The sequence below is a fragment of the Exophiala spinifera genome (assembly GCF_000836115.1).
Source record: "Exophiala spinifera strain CBS 89968 unplaced genomic scaffold supercont1.1, whole genome shotgun sequence".
Lineage (NCBI taxonomy): Eukaryota > Fungi > Ascomycota > Eurotiomycetes > Chaetothyriales > Herpotrichiellaceae > Exophiala > Exophiala spinifera.
Window position 1 is genome coordinate 6,124,211 of NW_015622513.1, and position 21,010 is coordinate 6,145,220.

The window sequence follows — 21,010 nt, forward strand, 5'->3', positions numbered from 1 at the left end:
AAAGTCTTCCTTTTCTTTGCAGTAAAACGGCCGACTGAAAATTGATATCTTATTGCTAGGCCATCAGGTTAATATTGGACAAACCATAATATTCCTGATCGAATAAACTTCAAATTATCCGGTAACAGATCTTCTCTGTTCTCGATGGTCATTCTTGATTAGCCTTCTGTAATGAAGCTTCTCCGTTTCACTTCCTTCTCGCTTTCGTCTTGCCCAGTCTCATCAAGCTTTAGAAATGTCTGTATCCTGAGAACTTTGGCACTTTCATCATGGACATATTTATGTGCGCAATATGCTGCGAAGCGATAAATAGAACAAGATTTAGTCCCTCAAAAAGCACAATGATGATTGTCACATAAAAGGTATAGCTCTAAAGGGAGTCAGGATACGTCAGTAGAGATCCCCCTGTGTAATGGATAAGGAGCGAAAAGGGTTTATCTTATCTCCGCAGAAACTGTATAAGAATGAAATCGGATTTGGAATTTGAACGTACGTTCTTGACGCAGAGGGCATTCCATGTCACGGCATCACCTTTGGCAGAGCGTTTGTTGCAGCTCCACGACCAAATATCCCAGCTAGTTTTCTTGTCGCCCATACTGTCAATGGCCCTGAAGTACGCTAAAGCCGCAATCCACGCCGCAAGAAGCAAGCTAGAGCTTAGGTAAACGCTCCAGATGTAAATTGCACCACTCCGCGCGCTCTGGCACTGATGGACCAACAATAAACAGGTTAGACATAATTCCACTATTGTTGTTACGAGAAGGGAGGAGGACTCGAAGGACACAAAAGGAGAAGAACATATGGATACGTACACAACCACAGAGACTTCCAAATGCTATGAAGTGGATGCCCACGGCACCCACAGCAACACCGATCATGACCCAGGTGGGCCGTGTATCGACAACTGCCCAGATCTTGGTCTGAAAACCAGTCGTCTTGTTCTTTGCTGTCATATGTTGCGTCTTGAGCCACAAATACAATGAGTAGGCCTGGATACCAAGGATTGTGATGGTCAGGACAAGCGACAGGACTCTGAAGACGGTACGAGAAGCTTGGAAGCGAGCCCGAGGCGGGCGATCCTTGTGGTGATGGCTACCCTTACTACATGGCTGGTCTACAGCATGTGGTTGGCGTGTGTAGTCTTCCTGCTTCAGAAGGGTTTCGTCATCGGCGACAGCGTTCATGTGCCCATCAGCATCGTACTTGTCTCGGCCATGCCGAAACGGCTCATAGGAAGACGGGCGAGGGTCCATCTTTCGCTGCTAGTCAGTTTGAGTTGAACCGGTGGCCTCTGACCTGAAAAAAAGGGTGGAAAGCGCGATCGAGATAAGCAAAGAACGATTTAGTAAAGAGATACAGGGATTTTGATACTGGCAAAGTTGAGCATATAAGAAGGTTATTACTGTATATAAAGACCTCTAATTAGGTACATCCCTGGACGCTATATTTAACGCATCGAGTTGGTCATCCTCTCGAAATGAGTAACAGGACCCATAACTGGACGGTGACTCCGTGAACGATGTTACCTGATAATTACATACATGCAAACTTTTATTAATCCACGGGCTGTATAGATTGCCTGTGAATAATATGCTTACCAGGTTTAATAGTGCTTACAGGGGAATTTGCGAGTTTAGGAGACATCGTTGCTTAGTGCTTATAGGTGACTTTCATATGGCCGCATGTTTCATATCCTGGTGTTTTGACCCGTCAAGGAGATGGCAGAGGGCTACCACTGAACCTAGTGATGCTGCCAGGACCCTTTCCCGTTCCTCTCAGCTATAACTTATACGGCAAGGGCCTCGAAAGCTATTTCAGCAAACATGTCAAATTTCGATCCGACATCCTTGGCAAACGGTCCATGGATGAAGAGCTTTACACTTTGTGCTTACAGGTCGCATGACCTAAAGAGCCTAAAGCTCTAATTTGGTCTATCATGGACACATACCATTGTTCCTGCCCAGGCGATAAGCTTATAAGCACAAGCTCTCAGGTGTACAGATAGAGCTGTTCTACTCGACACGAAATCTCCATCGCGGATTAAGTCCTCAGATCACCTTACTGGCATTTCCAGCCATAACAGCGCGGCATCAGACAGCTTGTTCCTCTCTTACTTCATTCTAAAAGTACAGATAACTACATATATCATGAAGGGTTTCTTAAGCCTCTTTTCCCTTATCCTGGTAGTGGCCGCCGACATCTCCTTACAGACTTTTATCGATGACAATTGCGGAGCAGACGGAAGTACCGCCATCCAAGATGTCCATGCCAACGGCAAAGATACGGTCGACAGCAGCGGGTGTGAGCTACAGGGTCAATTCAACTCGGTAAACATCGTCAGCGTCGACCCGGGCTTTAAGTGCAATATCTACAGCGACACGGCGTGCCAAAACTTTATCATGTCGACAGAGATAGTCGCATGCACGCCTGTGATCGGGCAGGGGGTTAGCTGCTTCAACCAAGCCACCTTTGATAACCCGTTTATCGAATCGACGAGCGATGTCGCGATTGGCGCCTTAACAGTTCAGGTTGTCGGTGGAGACTCGCTGCAGAACCAGATCAACAATGCTGTCAACCAGGCATGCACAAGTGGTAGTGCTTGCGATCCTACTAACACGCTCGTTCTCTCGCAAACTTTCGGACCCGGCAATCCTGCGTGTAACGAAGGGCTGCAAGATATCGACCCGAAGGCGTGTTCCTCGGAAACATGCACCACCACGATCTCAATGTCAGGAAGCTTCGATGACAACAACCAAAGAGACTATATGAAAGCTGTAATCCAAAAAGCTTTGAATAACACTCCGGCTCTAGTTTCTTTTGTCGCAGTCCAGGTTGTTGACAAGAATAAGGCTTTACAAGCGTCCATGACAGTCAGTACCGCCAGTCAATGCACTACCATTCGACCTCCTCCCGACTTTCAGTGTTCAGATACTTTGAAGGATCTTGTGAGTGGCGCACTAGGGTTGGTACCGGATGTGGGAGGAGTTGCGTCGCTCTCTTTTCAAGTGGCTTGTGACGCGAGTAAAGGTGGATAGTCTTTAGAGCTTGAGTACTGTTGTATAATAATATGACTATCTGGCTGAAACAGGCACGCTATTCTAGTGTGGAGCATTGCTTTTTCTCCCTGAGACTGCTCGTACCACGACCAGAGTAACAACTAGAGTAGAATGTAAACTGATTAGCCCGATTCCCTGTACTGCAGGCTGCGGTTCCTTCTTGCGGATTCTATCAATGTTGACGAGGTATTGAGATGAGGACTGTCACCCAGGCTACTGGAAGATGCTACTAGATGAACAGCCGGAATGACATAAGATAGAAAACCCATCGTCTTTTTGGCCAGGCGAGCTTTGAAAGAGCCAGACGCCGTTGGACTAAGGTGTGTCATACCAATACGGTTTCTCCCTCTGCATTCTGTGCGTCCGACTGCTCTCACCCATGCCCAGGGCGGAGGCTCACTTATCCGGCGTCGAACAATCGAAATGAGATATGTCTAAAGCGTTGACGCCGTTTTGAGTTTCAAAATTTCAAGACATCCTCACTCTCCATGAAGAGTGCCACTTATTGCTAGAATTAGGCAGTGACCAAACTTGCGATTTACGCCTGGGATATTTATCTGCTCCAGATAATATCCATCAACCACTTGCAGTCTACGTGGCTCAAAAGTTGCGGAATAAGAGGATATATACCGGCGATGGCTCTGAGCGTTGCCAGATTTGCCTCTCCGCTAGCCGAATATCCATCCTGGCTGCTGGTCATGATTTTTCGCCGCGGTCTCTCTACACTTTTGGTTACAGCACAGAGATAAGTAGCTTGCCTCGACATGTCTTCGAAACCGATAGCTAAGCAGCATATTCAACGCAGTAATGCAGGCTATGCCCTTATCATCGCGCTCACGACATAGAGTTCTATACTAGGGTATTCAACTAAATATTGTTCAAAGCTGCCCCTAAATTGCTGTTGGCTTAATAAAAGGATGTGTATTACCTGGATTGAGCATTAAATTCGACAATGAAATGAAAGGTTCCATGTTTAGAAAGCAATAACTACGAAGCTTTCAAACGTGATAGACTGGCTATACTGGGTATCAGGATATATTCATTGAACAATCTGTTATTTCATGGATCAATTTTGTAAGCACAAGGATGGAGGGTCTGGAATTAACCTGAACAGCGGCATGCAGATTATGCTACCACCAACAGGGTAGTAGGGGTCATTTTTACAACGACCCCTTTGAGATACTCTCCACTGACACGGTCCGAGATAAACTTTTTGTCTTCATAAGCCTTTAGCGGCCATAACTCTTTCAATGGCCTCCTTCGCTTTCTCTTCGGCCTCAAGGAAAAATTTGCAAGCATCTCCGAATCTTTTGTTCAATACCAGATTCCCTGCGATGAATCGGTCAAGATTTTTACCCCCATCCGCCACAAAGTCTGTGTCCATTGTGGCTAGCCTTCCACTCCATTCGGGTGCGGAAAGCGGGTCCAGGGTCTCCAATGTCTTCAGGCGCTCCGCAACGGTGAACTCAGCATACGGATGTGTAGGTTTCTTCTTGAGCACTGGGGCAAGGGTGTCCGGTGTTTCCATAAGCTTTTTGAGATTAGGGCCTTGAACGGTGACATGTTGACAACCTAATTCGGCCATAGCAAGGACTTCAGCAACGTTAAAATGGCTGTAGCCGCAGCAGGGTCAGCAGTAGCTCCGTGAAAACTCGAACAGCAGCCTTTGGTGCTAAATCTACCTTGCAATGACCATGATTGGCTGTTCTTTTCCCGTCTGCGCATAGGCTTCCGCAAATGTCTTGAGGATGTGTATTACACGTGCTGACATGGGATGCTATGTGAACTGTTAGGTCATTGCATCTATGTGGCAACAAGTGGACATATTATACCTCGAGAGCAGGGTCTTTGACATGTGGGCGAAGCCCCGGGTCTAAATGCGCTGCAATTTCTAAATTGAAGGTAAGTTTGGGAAGTAGAGGGTGGACGTTAAAGACTTTTGACCGACCATTATAGTATGGACTGATGAATAGACAATTTGACTGGCTGGCTGCAATGGCTTGTTCAAGAGAGAAGACAGCCGTAGCTAGCGTGCGAATTCCTTGAGCATTGAGCTCAAGGGCCGCCGAAGCCCCAGCTCCAGAAAATGGCACTTTAATGGCGAATCGATCTCTGGAAATACCAGCCTTCTCAAATGCTTCGGCGTACTCTTGGCAGTGTTTGATTATGGCGGCACAGTCATTCACATAGCGGAGCGAGGTCTGGACTAGGACACGGCCAGACAAGTATTGGACATTCCTGGCACAAAAGGTCACGGCCTAAGATAAGAAACATCATTAGAACTCAAACCGCCAAGTGACTTTATGAACTGGCTGAAAAAGAACGTACCGCCGTGTCGTACACTTTCTGCCAGCCCTCTTTGCCGTATTTATCAACCAGCTCTTCTAGAAGCATCTGATTCTCGGGCTTCAGCAACTCTTGCGTGACAACACCTTGATTCGACGTCTCTGATCATTGCGTTAGCAGTGAAGATGCTCTTTCACAGACTCTCGTGTAGACGTACGATTGTTGGGAGTGAAAGGCAAATTTTTGATAAGATCTGTGTTGACATCGTCAACGTCGACGTTACAGAGCTCTTCGAGTCTGTCGAGAAGGGAGCGCGGTGCCATGATGTATGTGACGGTAAGAGTCCTATTTTTCCTAACAAGGTTCTGACTAAGCAGGCGTTGATGAGACTGTGCTAGGAAAGACGGGAAACTGGCACTCACTATCCGAGGTTGACACCCTGTGCTGGTAACGAGGATGAGCGCAGGAAGAATGACCTGAGGCCTGGTCTCTCTTTTGTTTTAACCCATCTTCTCCCATCTTCTCTTTGTTTTATCCCTCGGCCCTTTCGTTTCCCGATGCCAGTGAACTTTCCCTGCTCTGCCCGTTACGCATCCTCAAAGAGAAGATTGCCATGTCCCGCCGCTTCGACCGACCGGCCGATCTGACTTGAGGGGCTGCGGGTCCAGGTCTCCTTTGACGGCGGTCCGCCTTCCGCCGCTAACCGAACGTGGTACGCGTAACAGCGGCAACGGAGGTGATGCTGGAATGAGCGAACTTTCCCAATCAATTCCAGCTCAAGCAGATAGACAACTTTCGGTGGTTGCATCCGTCACGAAGTGCTGACGTTCTATTATAACCGATAGCCATAGGGTCCATGTCGGCAGATGCAGCAGAGAGGGCAGAACCCCAAAACCTGCCGAGATCGGATCAATAGAGCGTCTGACCCTGGTTCCTGTTTCTTGAAACCCATTCATTCTAGCTCGACTGCGTACACTTTCCATGACACAACCGCACCTCTCTACTACCATCTTTCTCTATACTAAGGCATTGTTCTTTTCTGATCTGCGAATTCCCACGACACGATGATTTCAACAGAACCCTTTGTCGAACCAGAAATGAACGGGGGTTATGCAGGGGAAGGCGACTCCGCTAGAGATCTCTTTTCCCTCGGCCACAGAACAATTATCGGTATGTGATGGAGTACTGCAAAGTGAAGGGACGCAAAAGCGTTGTCCACTTTACTCCCAACTTCCCTCGTGTGCACAACGAAAATCTTACTCTGGGCGGGTGGCAGTAACCGGTGCCATGGGCGGAATGGGCGTGGTGGTTACCAAGGCGATCTTGCAGTCCGGAGCCGATGTGATTGCCATTGATCGCGACGCAGAGCCCAAGGATTCTCAAAAAGGTGAACAACAATCCACGAAGATTTTCTTCTTTCTCCAGAGTGACAATTTAGCGAGGAGGTTCTGAGTACTGAGCTAATGCTGGGTGTTGGTGTTGGCGTTTCCTTCTAGAAGACTTACAACGAACCGCAAAGAGCAACGGAACCATCGTGGCCTACTACCAATGCGACATAGCCAATCTAGAGTCCACCCACGCTGTCTTTGAAGAGGCCGTCGCCTCAGCCCGATACCCCCTGCGCGGACTGGTCAACTGCGCCGCGATCGGTTGGGTTGGCCCGACCATCAGCTTCTCTACTGAGGAGGCGAAACGAATCATCGATGTTAACCTCATTGGTACGCTGATATGTGCGCAGGCTGCGGCACAACTGGTCAAGAAGCACAGTTTCTCCGCCAGCTTTGTCTTTATCGCGAGCATGAGCGGATACGTGGTTAATAAGGTATGTCATTTATCCCATACGAATATCTAACCCTTTTCAAAGGCACTGTGACCAAGAGGGCAACACATACAGACATAAGCACTGACTATCGGGTTCATCATCTTAATAGGGGACTCCAAATGCGGCATATGCCGCCTCCAAAGCTGGCGTACATCAGCTCACCCGCAACATGGCGTCGGAATGGAGCTCCACGACAGAAGACGGACCTTCAATCCGGGTTAACTCGGTCAGCCCGGGCGTCATCCGCACACCGATGACAGCGAGCGTGCTGTCCAACAGCAACTTTGAAAAGATGTGGACCGAGGAGACAATGCTGAAGCGGCTATCCGTGCCTGAAGACTATAGAGGTCCCATAGTCTTCTTGCTCTCTGATGCGAGCTCATATATCACGGGGGGGGACTTGTTGGTAGACGGGGGATACACGCAGTGGTGAGGTGAATATAGTTCGTTTTTAGAAACAACATCATCAGGAACGGACAGCTTACAATGAGCAGGAAATCCGGGGAGACTATAGTTCATGTTCCACTGTAGTACTTCACTCCGTACACATTTCACATGGCAGCTGTGCTTCTCTGGAAACTGTTGTTTGCTTTTCCACCCTAGGTCTCATGAGGGCAATCTACGTAGAAATGTAGAAAGTAAGAGCACAAGGGAGACGGAGTTTTGAAGAACAAAAATTTACCAATTCTTACAGTCTCGTCGTGTAGGAAGTATGTTCTGGCGCGCGGCTCACGCGTATGTTCCCAATGCGCTATCTGCTTCGCGAAATGCCTATGTAGACTGACATGCTTACGGAATTTTGCGAGGGAATATTATTTGACGGTCGTCAACCTTTGCGAGTCATCTGCTCCACCCTAAGGCACCGAGGCATCCCTGCCTTTATTACTTGACCAGTGGCCAGATTGCCTCTCTCTTTCGACCTACAGAAACTAAAGTGAAATATATCTCGCCGTGTGACACCAAGCTGTGCGGTATCTAAAGCCTCAAACGATACCCAATGACACGTGTTGAAGAATTCTCTGAGAAATACTCCTCAAATAGCGTACTTCAGCCCGAGAATTCAAGCACTCGTAAGAGAAGCTGCAAGGTGGTGGCTTTCTAAAGTGCCGGAATCGAGCTGGATGCTCTTTGTGCGCTAGGCTGCGCCGCTTATTTTGGAGTCCGTCTCAACTCTTCTTTCCATCTGACCTTGCGAGCCTTGTTGGTCGCTGCGCTCAAAACGGCAGAGAGGCTCCAAGTCTTCTCCACGTCTGAAGAAGAGGTACCGCCTCAACGCCCATGGCAGGACCTAGTCTGATTCAACACCAGAAGCATGGTAGGCAGTGAGGCTCTACGTACCTTTTTGACTTGGTAGTTGACGAATTGTCTTGTCGGGACCGCAAAAACGTAGTCGAGCTCTTCCAGAGTGTAACCACTGGTATCAGGGACGAAGAGGAAAATTAAGATCAAGACGAATGAGTTCATTCCGCTGATAGGGTCTTGTCGTTAGCACTACCAGGCTTTTCAGAGGGCCAGGGTTTGAGTCTTACGCATAAAAGCCAAATGCACCCGGGGGGGGGGTGAATTTGCTCAGCATTAAGGGAAAAGTCAACGAAAGAGCTGAGGATAAGGCAAAGGTCGCGGAAACGGCCCAACTGTTCCCGATCTCTCTGTGCGACAATGGAAAGGCTTCCGCGGAGTATACAAAAGCAACCGGCCCTAATGCAATCACAATTAGTTCTATGAAGGTGAACTATCGATACGGTTGAAATTACCTTGACCAACCGAATAGAGAGCGGTAAAAGCGTAAACAAAGAGGGCAATCATGCCAACATGTGCCTTGCTGGATTCGGGAATGTAGAAGCAAAATCCCGCGGCAAGCATTGTCCAGGCCATGTGTGGGAAGGTTGAGAGAAGCAGAGATCTGCAACCCAGTGTCAGTTGAATCTGGCATTTGTATATGGACAGTTAGACTTACCTTCGGCCACATCTATCTATGAGAAAGATTGCCGGGATAGCAAAGACGAAGTTGACAATCCCATAGCCTAGCGAAGTAAGCAGTGCAGTATGCTCAGACGCGCCAGCTTCGACAAAGACCGTCGACGAGTAAAATGCAATGATGTTCATCCCTATGAGAAACACAGATCAGCTTCAGCATGTTTCTGCTGGAAAATTTCCTGGGCCAGGGAGTTCGAACGAACATGGGGCATAATGCGTAGATTTGATGTGTAAAGATTTGAAGGTAGACTGTAACGCACCGCAGAATTGCTGGCCCATGAAGACGACCAAGGCTGCTATGAAGCTTCGTCGGTTACGGGGGACCGTAACAAGCTCGCGTAGTCTAACAATATATGTCGACGCAGCCGCCATCTCGCGTTCGATCAGTAGCTGAGCATGGACGTAATAAAGATCGCGTGCTGCTTGTATTCTGTGTTTCCGCAAACGGCAGAGTGACTCAAATGCTTTTCGATAGCGATTCTTTTTCATCAGCCAGCGTGGAGACTCTGAGGGCTTCGTCAGCAGACAATCAGAAAAGACCGCTCGGAGACCACTATACCTGGACAGAAATAAATAAAGAGGGCGAGAGGGACAGCTGGGATGAAAGCAGACCCAATCTGAAGCCTCCACGCAATCTTGCCAACCTTGTAGACGGCCAGATTGGCAGCAAACCCGAGGAATATACCGAAAGCCGTCCACATCTGCCAGCCCATAACTAGGGCGCCTCGAATAATAGCCGGAGAGTTCTCTGCAGCGTACATTGGGATGGTCGCAGCTGTCGGAAAGAATGGATCAGAATACTTGATGGTGAGAATGCGATGCCGACAAGTGGAGTGGCTTACCTTTTAGGCCCATACCAAAACCCATGAGGAGCCTTGTCACGAGAAGTTGATGCCAACTTTGTGAGAGTGCACCGCCGATTGGTGTCAGGATGCAAAATATGGCGGCTACGAAAGTTGCCCTACGCCGACCAAGGAGCGAGTTGAACGGGTCAGAAAGCCAGCATCCCCTTCACATTGTCAGTATGTACTGGCTTGAGAATTGCGTTGCTCCCCAACTTACAGGAAAGCAGAAGAGATATAGGGAGCAGCGTTGACTAGACCGATCAGCCAATTGTCTCTGCTGGAGCCAGATCCGATGCCAAACTCGACAGGGAATGTCAAGTTGGCACCATTCGAGCCCGTTTGATCCCAACCCCTGTGTCTCGTCAGCCTGGGCGCGCCCAATTTGGGGATTTCTGTAGGACTTACTGTACGGCTGCGCCAATCGAGCACACGAACACAGTGGCATAGAGGGCGAACGGGTGGGTCCACCTGTGCTTGATCTCATGCTGTAGTCCCTCAAGCTCATCCGGATCGAGCTCTTCAATTTCTGCCAGCGGAATCGCTGCTTGGGCAACGTATGCACCTTTTTGTAGGAGAGGAAGGATGTCAAGAAGACCCTTGTCGGTGGCGAAGCGTTCCACTTGCAGCATCAGATCATCTTTCGCGATTCCCGCTAGAGGATTGACCAGCCTGTGTTATGCGTGTTTAGTACGATGTCGCTGAGCAAGGCATTGTTAGTCCGTCTCCATACCTCGCAGTGCTGTTCTCTCTTAGAATCTCGATGGGCATGAGCCCTGTAGGCGATGTTTGCCTTGCCTCATCATGGGAGGCATACTCAACTTTCTCAGACGAATGCTTCTCCGCCATCTGGAAGGGTAAAATAATCAAAAGATAAAGGCTTCAGCCAGAACGCTAAGGCTATGGAAGGATGGTGCGAAGTTGGTTTGGGGGAACAGTCATGAGCTTCAGCAGGATGGAAGGTGCACCTTATGTTCTTTGGTCCCTGGCTGTCTGCTTTCCAGATCCGACCCTATTGATTCCAGACTGCTGGTGGTTCGGGCCCCACGGGGTAGAAATAGCTGGGGTTGTTGTGAGAACGGACCGAGCGCTTGCTAATCCTCAATGCTCCAGTCGGTGTTCTCAGCAACGTTCTATGTACTCCAGTCCACAACAAATTGCGCCGGGCTGAAGCACCAGTTCCCTGGTCGGTGGGTGTCCACATCTAGCAGCACTGTAGGAGCGAGAATAAATTTGTCAATAAGCGCAATTCCATCTTCGTGTTAGTCGGCGGTCAGAAGCCTGTCGATAACGCTATTTTCTCCCCGACAGGCGGTCCGCCGGTCGCCGCCTCAACGACAATTCCGTCCGAATGGGTTTAGACCCACACGCCTCGATCCTGTGTCAGCATTTCGGGTACTTGCGGCAGGCGGCAACGATGGCCGCCGCCAGTAGCTTTTAATTTCTGGACCAAGTTGCGCAGTGCACTGTACAGCAGAGTGACAAAAGTACGGCTCCAGAAGCAGCTGTTGAACAGGCTGAGTTGCGGGTATCACCCCTGACCGTCTTTACAGCTGTAATACTCACGCCTAGCGCCCCCGGCTGCCCGTTCCCTCTTGTCCATTTCTCATAAGCAAGGCCTTCGCCAATATCCTGTCTCTCCCTGCAAAGGAAGATATTCAGATCGTGATTAATTCATGGAGGCGATCAGCTGCTTCATTCGTACTTGGACTAAATTGACAACATCATAGCTACCTTCGCAGTGAACAGCGAATAGCTTACAAAACGCTTTAAACATTTACAGCTTCATTGCCAGCTGATATTTACAGGAGATAAAATACTTTGAGACTTCAGAATAGTTTTAAGTGCCATAGTATATTATATGTTTTCCGACGCCGTGCATTCTCGGTCTCAGAGGTCCACCTCTTAAATCTTCAACAAGTCCTACGACTGCCAGAGCCACATTTCCATCCTGTCACTCGTTTTGACGGTTGTCAGGAGCTGAGGCACTTTAGTCTTCTCTGCGGGGTTTACGTGTTTCAACCTCAAATCAACAGCGATTGCATCGAGTTTAACAGACAAGGACTTGGGCAGAAAGGTTTAGCAGCTGTGTTTGAACTGCCATGAGAGAAATGGTCACCTGCAGCTCAAGGTGAGGGGCACAGCAGTTGGTGAAACACCCGTAAATCCAGAGGAGAACTAGTGCATATTGTCCGTACTCGACCTCTTCGCCTAAGAGAGATTCTAAGTATTCACACTTGCATTCGCATTAAAGTACACGGACCGTTTTGTGGTTCTAGCACACATGGATCTTACCCACTTCCAACTTCAGTATTAATCAGTTGACAATATATTGACGGAGCATTCGTATGGATAGAGCGTTAGCTTAAATCTCCTTAATCGTGTTGTCATGCCGTCGCCAACAATACCCTGTTTCTACTAGGCATCTTTCAAAACTCCAATAAAGTCGTGATTGCTGCGAAATTTCCGGAACATGGACTACAAGGAAGCATATGGATAAGTGGGGTCTTTTAGCAAAGCGAAAATGATAAACAGCAAGGTTCTACCTAGGAATCCCACTTAGTGAGGCATGCCTAGAGCTCGTCGAGTTATAGCGTATAGCAGAATGGGTTCATGTGCGGTATCAAAATTAGCCGCAGTAATGAATCGGTCGAGATCGATCTTTGTTTGTAGCCGAGACCCGGGCGGACTTGGGCCGCCCAAACGCCGCCGCTACGTTAGAAGGTACTGTCGGAAATAGTTAGCGGCGGGGAGATACACCGCATCCAACTCACAACTAAGAAACTGGCGCAGCAGCCCTGTCGAATTCAAAGCTGTTGGTCATCTTAGGCAACTCCGCTCCATGTCTTCTCAGCACGAGCTGAAACGAGTCTCGGCAAGCGCTTGCTGGCTAAGGAAGAGCGGCAGTCCGCATGACAGCTGTTATCTGATGTTATCTGCAATCGCCAGGGGAAGAGTTTAGCAAGATAGTCGCATTGTAACCTTGTGTTTAGGTATGTTCGTGTCGAGCGTTCCATCTACTAATTCATAATGTCGTGTTAACGCTTGGTGCGGTACAAACTCTAACATGACCCCCCCTTGGGATCGCACTGCAAAACTTGGCCTGCCCTGTGTGCGTGTTTCATTTACTCATTACTCCTCCTTAGGGCATACTCATTTAGCTATATCATAGTCTATGTAAGACGACGGATATTTGACTCAATTGCCTCGATCTTGTTAAGAGCGCTGGCGGGGCTTCTTGAAGTATCGTGTGTGACGGAGAAAATCATCAATCGGAGAGAAGTCTTTTGCCTGTACGACAGATAGCAATCGGCCTCCTAGTTTGTGAGGGCAGAGTCGTGAATCCTATATTTGACTCTTAAATATTACCTATTCCTGCCCATTGCATAACACGTGAGTGTATCGACGAACAGGTGCAAAGAATCGAAAAGGAGCGCTAGATTGTACTCTTTCCATCTAGCTAATTTTCTTCATATAAGGGCTCTTTCTAAAGCAAATTAAAAGCACTTAATCACCCATAACATCATGAGGAGGAAAGCAAGATGCTTAATAGTTGTTTCGATTGATTGGGTCCACGAGTCAGCAGTACAGTATGGGCTGGCTGTTCTTACAACACGTAACTCTCAGCAATCGATCTTTATTAATTGGTCTGTCTGGATAACCTTACCTTGGACATCTGAAAGAAGTGAAGTCCTTGGAAACGCTGCGTTAATAATTGCTATACCGCGCAATCTGTTGGACCAGGCTGAGTTGAGGGCGATGTCAGTCACCGTCTTTACAAGTCAAATACTCACGCCTAGCGCCTTAGCGCCTCCTGCGGAACGCCGACGCCCTCACGTTCCTTACAACTTTTGCAACACCATCAATTCACTCTTTCTAGTCATATATGACTATATTCTCGGACTTCACAGGGAGGCTTTCTCTCCGTCTAGAACGTCGCCCGATAGAACGCCGTCCGAGGACGGCCGATGACTCCATGCGGCGCGCTGTGCGACGGCGAGAAAGCCCTCCCTTGGAACGTTCCTTTTGCCTATATAATAGTTAGGAATCTCCCTCCAAGAGAGGGAGGTCAGACTCGTCAATACATCACATTTAGCCCCCAGACATCGCCTAGAACTGAGCGTTGCATAACACAATCGCTCTAACTCTAGCGCATAGAGAAATCACTGTGGTTGTGGCGGGCGTGAAGAGAATTAATTGTCTAACTAGAAGTGAGCGAACGACCTGCCGCTATATACATAAGAGCAACTAAACCTATATAGCGACCGGGAACAAGTATTACCGAACCCGGAGCTAAAGTCATAACTCATCCTTGTCACGTGTTAAATTGACCCTGGGCTCAATCATCTGTTGTTATAGGTGTTACTAATCAGGCAAGTGTGCCGAGAACCCCCTCTTAGCTCGGCTCTACAGTTACGCTCTCCTCAACAAGCACCTTTTTAGCCACTCGATAAGATTCATCTCAGCCCTGGCGTTACCTTCGCCAGCTGGCACACATTCAGTTGCTCTTCATTATATTTGGGTGAACTACCTCCTTACTCGATATACTCTTAGGTTCACTTCACCGATCATCAACGTGGCCCGCCACAACAGCGACACCCCTCATCTGAACTTCTTTTGCTCTCCTGAACGCGTCCTCATCTTGACGCACGGCTCTCTATGAGTTCTAACTCCAAGCGAAAAGCTATGGCATGCAATTACTGCCGTCATAGGTAAGTAGAATGCTATCCAAATCCAGCCAGAGTCCTTGATAACCCCACCCTTTTTCCGTAGAAAGCGGCGCTGTGATGGTGACCTTCCGGCATGTAACACCTGCCTTGAGCGTGGTTTAGAGTGCAGATATCAAGAGGCAGTCACATTCAAGTATGCAAACGAGTTGAATGATTCAAGAGCGCTCCGTCTACTCACCTTCAACAGAAATCCAGGATCCGAGGATCTCCGGGCATATATGCAACGGCTTGACCCGATCGAGGATGTATTAAGGCAGCATTCACTAGCCATTGATATTTTACATCGGTTTCGGGCCCGGTCACCTCGATCTTTCCTATCATCCGCTACTATGGGAGCGGGCGATATATCTGTCGACCCGAGTCCACAAGAGGCGCAGCACCAAGAGAACAACTCGGAGTCGTTCCCACACAACGTAGACGATGCTGCAGGCGAAAGTGCATATGCCGTAAAGCAAGACGATGCACCTTTGACCATACCTCTGGGACACCAAACGAGCACAAGTAGTCTTCTCACATTGCCTCAGATGCGCAAACTTGTGGGTGACTATCCCGAGGAGTTCATTTTCCTTGTCGAAGAGAATCGGCCCCGACCATTATCATTTCAGTACGACGGTGGTGACGATGATGATTTCGAAGATGTTCAAGTGATTATCGAGAGGACTCTCGCCGACGAGTATTTTGAACGATACTTAACTCTAGTTCATCAATTTCGACCCATGTTTGAGCTGGATGATTTGAGAGCACGATACGAAAAGACGATGGATAATGGCCTGGAGAAAAATCTACAATCTGCGTTGTTTTTGCCTATTCTTGCCCTCGGAGCCACTGCACTGGACCCAGTTGACCGTAGCAGAGTCAAGTATTCCGGTGATATGCTTACGAAGATGGCTCTTCGAATACTATTCCCATCCTGGGCTGTCAGTTTCAAAGGTGATCTGGTTCTTTCCCAGGCGCTCACCCTCTGCGCACTCTACTTCTGTTACGTCGTCGAGCCTTTGACGGCTTGGAAGCTTGTACACATGGCTTCCACGAGCATCCAGCAAATGTTTGTTGTCTCATTCTCTTGCCGGAGTAAAGCGTTCCAACTTTGGCTAACAGAATTTGCAGGCGTAGAGAACACTTACCCCCCGATATCGACCAAGATGTAATTAGAACTAGTTGGGTCTGCTTCTTGATCGAGTGGTGTGTCCTCGATGGAAAGATGCTGTGTGAGATCTGTTCCTAATGAATGAACTGCATAGTAACATTCTTGCCGAGTTCCATCAACCAAGAAGTGGCATCGAAATGGTTGTCGATAGGATGTCCCTTCCAAGATACGGTCCTACATTTACAACGGAGGGCTTATTCTGCCTCGCCGATATTTCGGCCCGGTTGCTGCTCAATCGAATTCATCACGCCATCTACTTTACCGACAGTCTCAGTATATACGCCGGCCTTCGGCAAGGTTTGTATACGATGAGTACGTCTGATCCGGATATATCACTTTTAAGAGTTTGTGAGGAGCTTGATCGTCAGCTTGAAACATGGTACAAGGCACTGCCCGAGGCTATCAAGCCGGACCTTTCAGGCGCTTCGGGGAATAGCATACAAGCATGTGTCTTGCGACTGAGATACTGGTCTGCAAAACACAACATCTATCGACCATTTATAGTGTTCGTAACCTCTCAGCTTGCAGAGGAGTCCGAGATTGGCGTGCATCGGGTGATTCTTGACCGATGTGAGACCTGTCTTTCTGCCTGTCGTATGTTCTTGTACAGTGCCGGTTACGTACTTTCGCAGAGAACGCCATACACGTTTAGCTCGGCACAGTGGTAAGTAAAATTTGCTCATAACCCCAAGATTGTACAAAGGTTGCATACTGATCGATACTAAACCGTTAGCGTTCTGGGCTTTTCACTTGTTGTCGCTCTTGCAGCTCAGACCCCAACCCTTGCTAAGCTTGTTGGAGACATATCAAATCTACTGGAGACTGCGATTGGCCTCTTAACTCCGTGGGCACTGCCGAATTCGAGCTTAGAATGCGGCCTCGAAATTGTCACTTCTATACACAGAAAGTTGCGAGTGCAACCATAAAGAACATGATACCTTTTGCAATACCCAAGTTTTCTAAGAACCGGCTGCGTTTGTGCCCTCGAGCATTGAGAGGAACTGTGGCCGGTGAACGCAGTCCTATTTGACCGAGGCGGTTTCAAAGATGTTGAGTAGTAACCACATCCAAGCCCTTATGAAGACTTCAGACACGCGAATGGTGTCGCTGAATGCACTGAGGCTTAGCAGGCTACGTCGTTCTCGAAAGCGGCGCCGGATAACAGCATCACTAGGCAGAACTACTACGGTCACTCTGCCTGATGGTTGGCTACGGACTGGGTTTCGATCATCTCCAGATGTCGTGTTGCTCAAAGCAACAGAATGCGCCAATAGCTTCAGACAGTCCACCATGCGCAAACATCAGGTGGTCGACTACCCGGATGTTGATCTTGCATCGTTTTGGAGGATCCGATGTATGGGCCTGCGGTTACAATCGACAGCGCGAGAACATTATCTACGTGCAGATGAGCTCGGCTTTTCCATATTGCGAGTACATCTAGTCAACCCTCTATGCAAAGATCCTCAGGGGCTGCTGAAGATAGAAGCCTGGGTCATTGAACCTCAACCCCCTGTCGAGTGCGGTGATGCCATCAATCTCGTCTTTGGTCAAATCAAAACTGCTCGCTCCCACTTCAAGGTTCTCTTGGAGTCGACGGGGATTGTTCGATTTGGGTATCACAGCGATGTTCCGCTGCGTAGCCCAGCGCAGAAGCACCTGTGCTGCTGTTTTTTGATGTGCTGCTGCCGCTTTCTTAACCACCTCCACATCAAACAAGGAAGCAACATCCTTAGCACGGGCGCGAAATGCTGGCGGCAATTCCAGGAAACTCTGCGGGCCGAACGACGAGTATGCAGTGAGCGCGATTTTGGCTTCTTGCGAGAGCAGCACGAGGTCCTGCTGTACCAAATATGGATGGTGGTCGATTTGTAACGAGGATATTGGGTGACGGGCATATGTCTGAATATCGTACAGCATCTGCGCCTGTGCATTGGAGATTCCGATAGATCTGACGATTCCTGCGTCCACAGCCTCTTCTATCGCCTGCCAAGTCTCATGGATGGGCACTTCCGCCCGCGGCGTTACAATCTTATGCTCATGATCCATCCACCATGACTTCGTTTCCGTTACGTCAGTAATATAGAGATCGACAAATTCCGTCTTTCTAAACTTACAGGGTAGTTGAGTGATTCTGGGTGGATGTAGCTTGTCGCGATGGGGAAGTGTATCAGGTATAAATCGATATATCCAAGACCCCAGGCGTCATTCTGAGCTTTTGCCATTACTAGCGCATGCTCTCTACGGTGATAGTTGTTCCATAGCTTAGTCGTGACAAAGACGTCTTCACGGGTTACTATTCCTTCGTTGATAGCGCGCCGGATCCCTTCACCTGCCTCCTTTTCGTTTTGATAGTCATACGCTCCGTCAAAGAGTCGATATCCTATCTTGATCGCCTGTGGTAGACTAAGCTTCAGCAAATGAATATCCAAGGAATAATGGACGAGTTAAAGGTCATGTTACATTGTAGACAGATTCAGCTTTCTGGTTGGAAGGGATCTTCCATAGTCCAAAGCCTATCAAAGGCATTTCATGACCAGTGGCCAGTCGAATAGTGTCAGGAGACATATGTGCGTCTAGGAAATAAAATATTTAACAAAAGGTCGAAATTCAACTTCAAGGAAAATTGAATGAGCAATACTCGACGCATCATTATATACAGCCTCAGACACCACCACTGTCCAAAGCAGCATCTGACAGGAGGTAACTCCAGTACTTCTCCTCTACCTCCTCAACACTCGATAAGGCGAAGGCAACTCGTGAGTCATCGCCCACTCCGCCCCCTTGAAGACTATAGAGAACCATAACATAAGGTCAATAAAGTTAACACTTATTGTTCTCCTAATACACACTGGTATCATCAAGCCTTTTTTAACGCCAAGGTTCATGACGAAGCCAACAAACATTTTGCTGAAGAATAAGCGAGATTGGGCGATGCGGAGCGGAGGCGGAGGCGAAATAAGGCAGAAGTACAGAGCTAGATCGCCTCTGTCTTCGCCTCATGAGGAGTTATCTTCGAGAGATATTGACCCCCCGCACTAGAGATTATAATGATTATCCCTAATATTGCTCTTTTAAGAACGACATTAAATGGATTCAGCGCCTAAAATTGCCTATTATGGCTCAGTACTACAATTTATAAGGTCTAGGTTCGCTACGTCAAGTTAGCTGAACTTTCCAGACTAGGCGAGCATTCATTCGCGTCTAACGAACTAGAGAAGTGCTCCTTCCAACGCCCTGGTATAACTCATTGCTGGAGTCGCCGTGGTTCCATCGCTGTTATGGCATTGGAGAAGACTCAGCTCTTACAGCATTGTCCACGTTGCGACGTCAATAAAGCACAGAAAAGATTCCAAGGGTCGAGTTCAAAGCTGATGTTCTCGTTCAGGAGAGCTTTACTAAGAACTGTTATCCGGTGCTATACGTACATAAATTTGTTTTCAAGTGAGGTGGAAGGGTTCGCCGATGAGCTTAGTACGTCATATTTAGATGCAATGCCATAAACTACTATTCACGGGCTGTCTTTGGTCAGCTGGGTTTATCTGGAAATTCAGATCACTTCTGCACGCAGGCGTAAACTGACTTATTAACAGGTTCCATGCGGGAAGCATTGCTCTCATCGAGAAGTTGGTCGGCGATCACTACTCTGTTGTGGCGGCAGTGTTACCTTGGTGTCACTCGTCATCGTGAGTGCCATAATGAGAGGCTATGGAAGCCGTGCCGCATTGACGACGGCGTGCTCGACCGAGATAAAGTGTAAGTCCCGGGTCGGTAGCTCCCAACGAAAACTCCCGAAATAGAACAACAGATAGCCCTGAGCCGGGCCTTGCTAGGCGCAGTTGAGGTTGCAGATTTTCATAGCTGGGTACCAATGGTTGGGACGGCCGAGTTCCGTAATACTCCGTCAATACAGTCTTTTCAAAGCGTGCTTTCAGTTCACCAAGTTGACGGCGGTGCAATCTCCGCCGCTCTGACCAAAACTTGAGATCGGCGGGCCGCCCTTGCTGACTCGAGCGAGAGCCTGTGTTTACACCCTATATAGTCCGACAGTCCGCGGGACCCCCTTGTAGAAGGACAAGTTCTCTTTCACAATCACACAGTCCGCGATTTCATGCCGCGTTTTGCTCCGTTGCTCTCTTCACTGCGCTCGTCACTCGTCACGTCGACTCACCGTGGAACGTAATGAGTACTGTCCAAGGGCGCGCTAACGTGCTATCCAGCGGCACAGTTACATGACCGCTCAATGCGCGCGAGAAAAGTTGGGACGGGAGGTATGCTGCCAGGTATTGCGCAGAACGCCACGCGCGGTCTGTAGCATCATTAACCAGCCTCGCGCGGCCTCGAAAGCTGTCCTGCAGAGACCCCTAAGGGTTGTGATCTATGGTTAACCTAAATATTCTTAGGGTTAAGAGAGTAGAATTAGGTTAAGAGTAGATTTCAGACAGAAGAGAGTGTGAGGGAGTAGTTTGGTGACTGTACGTGACAAAAAGACGAGATAAGGTTCAGTGAGTTTCGAGCCCTATTAGACGAAAACGATCCCTTGGGAACCACCACCTAAAAATCTCGGAGCGCATTAATGGGTACTGTCGAGCAGGCGGGTAGGTTGTATACTGTCCTAAGAGCGCAGTCAGCCAAAGGTACACCGAGAGCAAACCCTTACAGAAGAACAGGGTCAGTTAAGGATCTCACTTTCAGCGACATTGGCTCTCATACTTCTCTCTATCAGGAACTCTACAGATTATGAGATCTTTAGCTAAAGCGAAATCTGACACTACTCTAGGAGCGTCACAGTATTTTCTCACATCCTTTCTCATTATCATATACTTATAGTTAGCTCTCTTGAGCTCTCTTAACTCTCTTATACAGTTACCAAGGCCATGAGAGACTCTAAGGTCCGCAAGCTCTGCGACAGAAGGGGTGAGAGAAGAGTCAGTATACCTGTCACATGATTTTCAACTCTTGGTTCATGTGCACCGATCGCAGTAACGTCAAGCAGTTATCATCACAGTTTAATCATCGACCTCACAAGAGCCCTGATTCGCAACCCTGCAGTCAGCCTGACTTGCAACAGAAAGCTATTAACTACGTTGAAGCAAGTCAAACCAGTGTTCAACAATATGGTTTTTCTCAATTAAACTGAGTACCAGTGACCT

The 21,010-nt window shown here is 48.3% G+C and overlaps 7 protein-coding genes across 7 annotated transcripts; 3 read left to right on the forward strand and 4 right to left on the reverse strand.

The window, feature by feature from the left end:
- Nucleotides 1-439: 439 nt before the first annotated feature.
- On the reverse strand, nt 440-1,253 carry PV08_02246 (uncharacterized protein; the record flags this gene model as incomplete). Its single annotated transcript, XM_016376606.1, has 2 exons — nt 440-706; nt 813-1,253. 2 exons carry the CDS (start codon nt 1,251-1,253, stop codon nt 440-442), a joined length of 708 nt encoding a protein of 235 aa, XP_016241882.1.
- An 894-nt stretch (nt 1,254-2,147) lies between these two features.
- On the forward strand, nt 2,148-3,035 carry PV08_02247 (uncharacterized protein; the record flags this gene model as incomplete). The annotated part of the gene is made up of 1 exon (XM_016376607.1): nt 2,148-3,035. The coding sequence occupies one exon, from the start codon at nt 2,148-2,150 to the stop codon at nt 3,033-3,035; it is 888 nt and encodes a 295-aa protein (XP_016241883.1).
- Nucleotides 3,036-4,275: 1,240 nt separating this feature from the next.
- Nucleotides 4,276-5,665, reverse strand: PV08_02248 (uncharacterized protein; the record flags this gene model as incomplete). Its single annotated transcript, XM_016376608.1, has 6 exons — nt 4,276-4,669; nt 4,739-4,833; nt 4,889-4,947; nt 5,005-5,314; nt 5,385-5,503; nt 5,560-5,665. 6 exons carry the CDS (start codon nt 5,663-5,665, stop codon nt 4,276-4,278), a joined length of 1,083 nt encoding a protein of 360 aa, XP_016241884.1.
- Nucleotides 5,666-6,629: 964 nt separating this feature from the next.
- On the forward strand, nt 6,630-7,597 carry PV08_02249 (uncharacterized protein; the record flags this gene model as incomplete). The annotated part of the gene is made up of 3 exons (XM_016376609.1): nt 6,630-6,729; nt 6,839-7,164; nt 7,274-7,597. 3 exons carry the CDS (start codon nt 6,630-6,632, stop codon nt 7,595-7,597), a joined length of 750 nt encoding a protein of 249 aa, XP_016241885.1.
- Nucleotides 7,598-8,299: 702 nt separating this feature from the next.
- On the reverse strand, nt 8,300-10,832 carry PV08_02250 (uncharacterized protein; the record flags this gene model as incomplete). Its single annotated transcript, XM_016376610.1, has 11 exons — nt 8,300-8,452; nt 8,503-8,632; nt 8,694-8,862; nt 8,919-9,067; nt 9,122-9,272; nt 9,402-9,647; nt 9,701-9,916; nt 9,984-10,150; nt 10,204-10,338; nt 10,392-10,655; nt 10,717-10,832. The coding sequence occupies 11 exons, from the start codon at nt 10,830-10,832 to the stop codon at nt 8,300-8,302; spliced, it is 1,896 nt and encodes a 631-aa protein (XP_016241886.1).
- A 4,210-nt stretch (nt 10,833-15,042) lies between these two features.
- Nucleotides 15,043-16,786, forward strand: PV08_02251 (uncharacterized protein; the record flags this gene model as incomplete). Its single annotated transcript, XM_016376611.1, has 4 exons — nt 15,043-15,758; nt 15,812-15,895; nt 15,955-16,524; nt 16,594-16,786. 4 exons carry the CDS (start codon nt 15,043-15,045, stop codon nt 16,784-16,786), a joined length of 1,563 nt encoding a protein of 520 aa, XP_016241887.1.
- Nucleotides 16,787-17,309: 523 nt separating this feature from the next.
- On the reverse strand, nt 17,310-18,425 carry PV08_02252 (uncharacterized protein; the record flags this gene model as incomplete). Its single annotated transcript, XM_016376612.1, has 3 exons — nt 17,310-17,915; nt 17,975-18,253; nt 18,321-18,425. The coding sequence occupies 3 exons, from the start codon at nt 18,423-18,425 to the stop codon at nt 17,310-17,312; spliced, it is 990 nt and encodes a 329-aa protein (XP_016241888.1).
- Nucleotides 18,426-21,010: the final 2,585 nt, after the last annotated feature.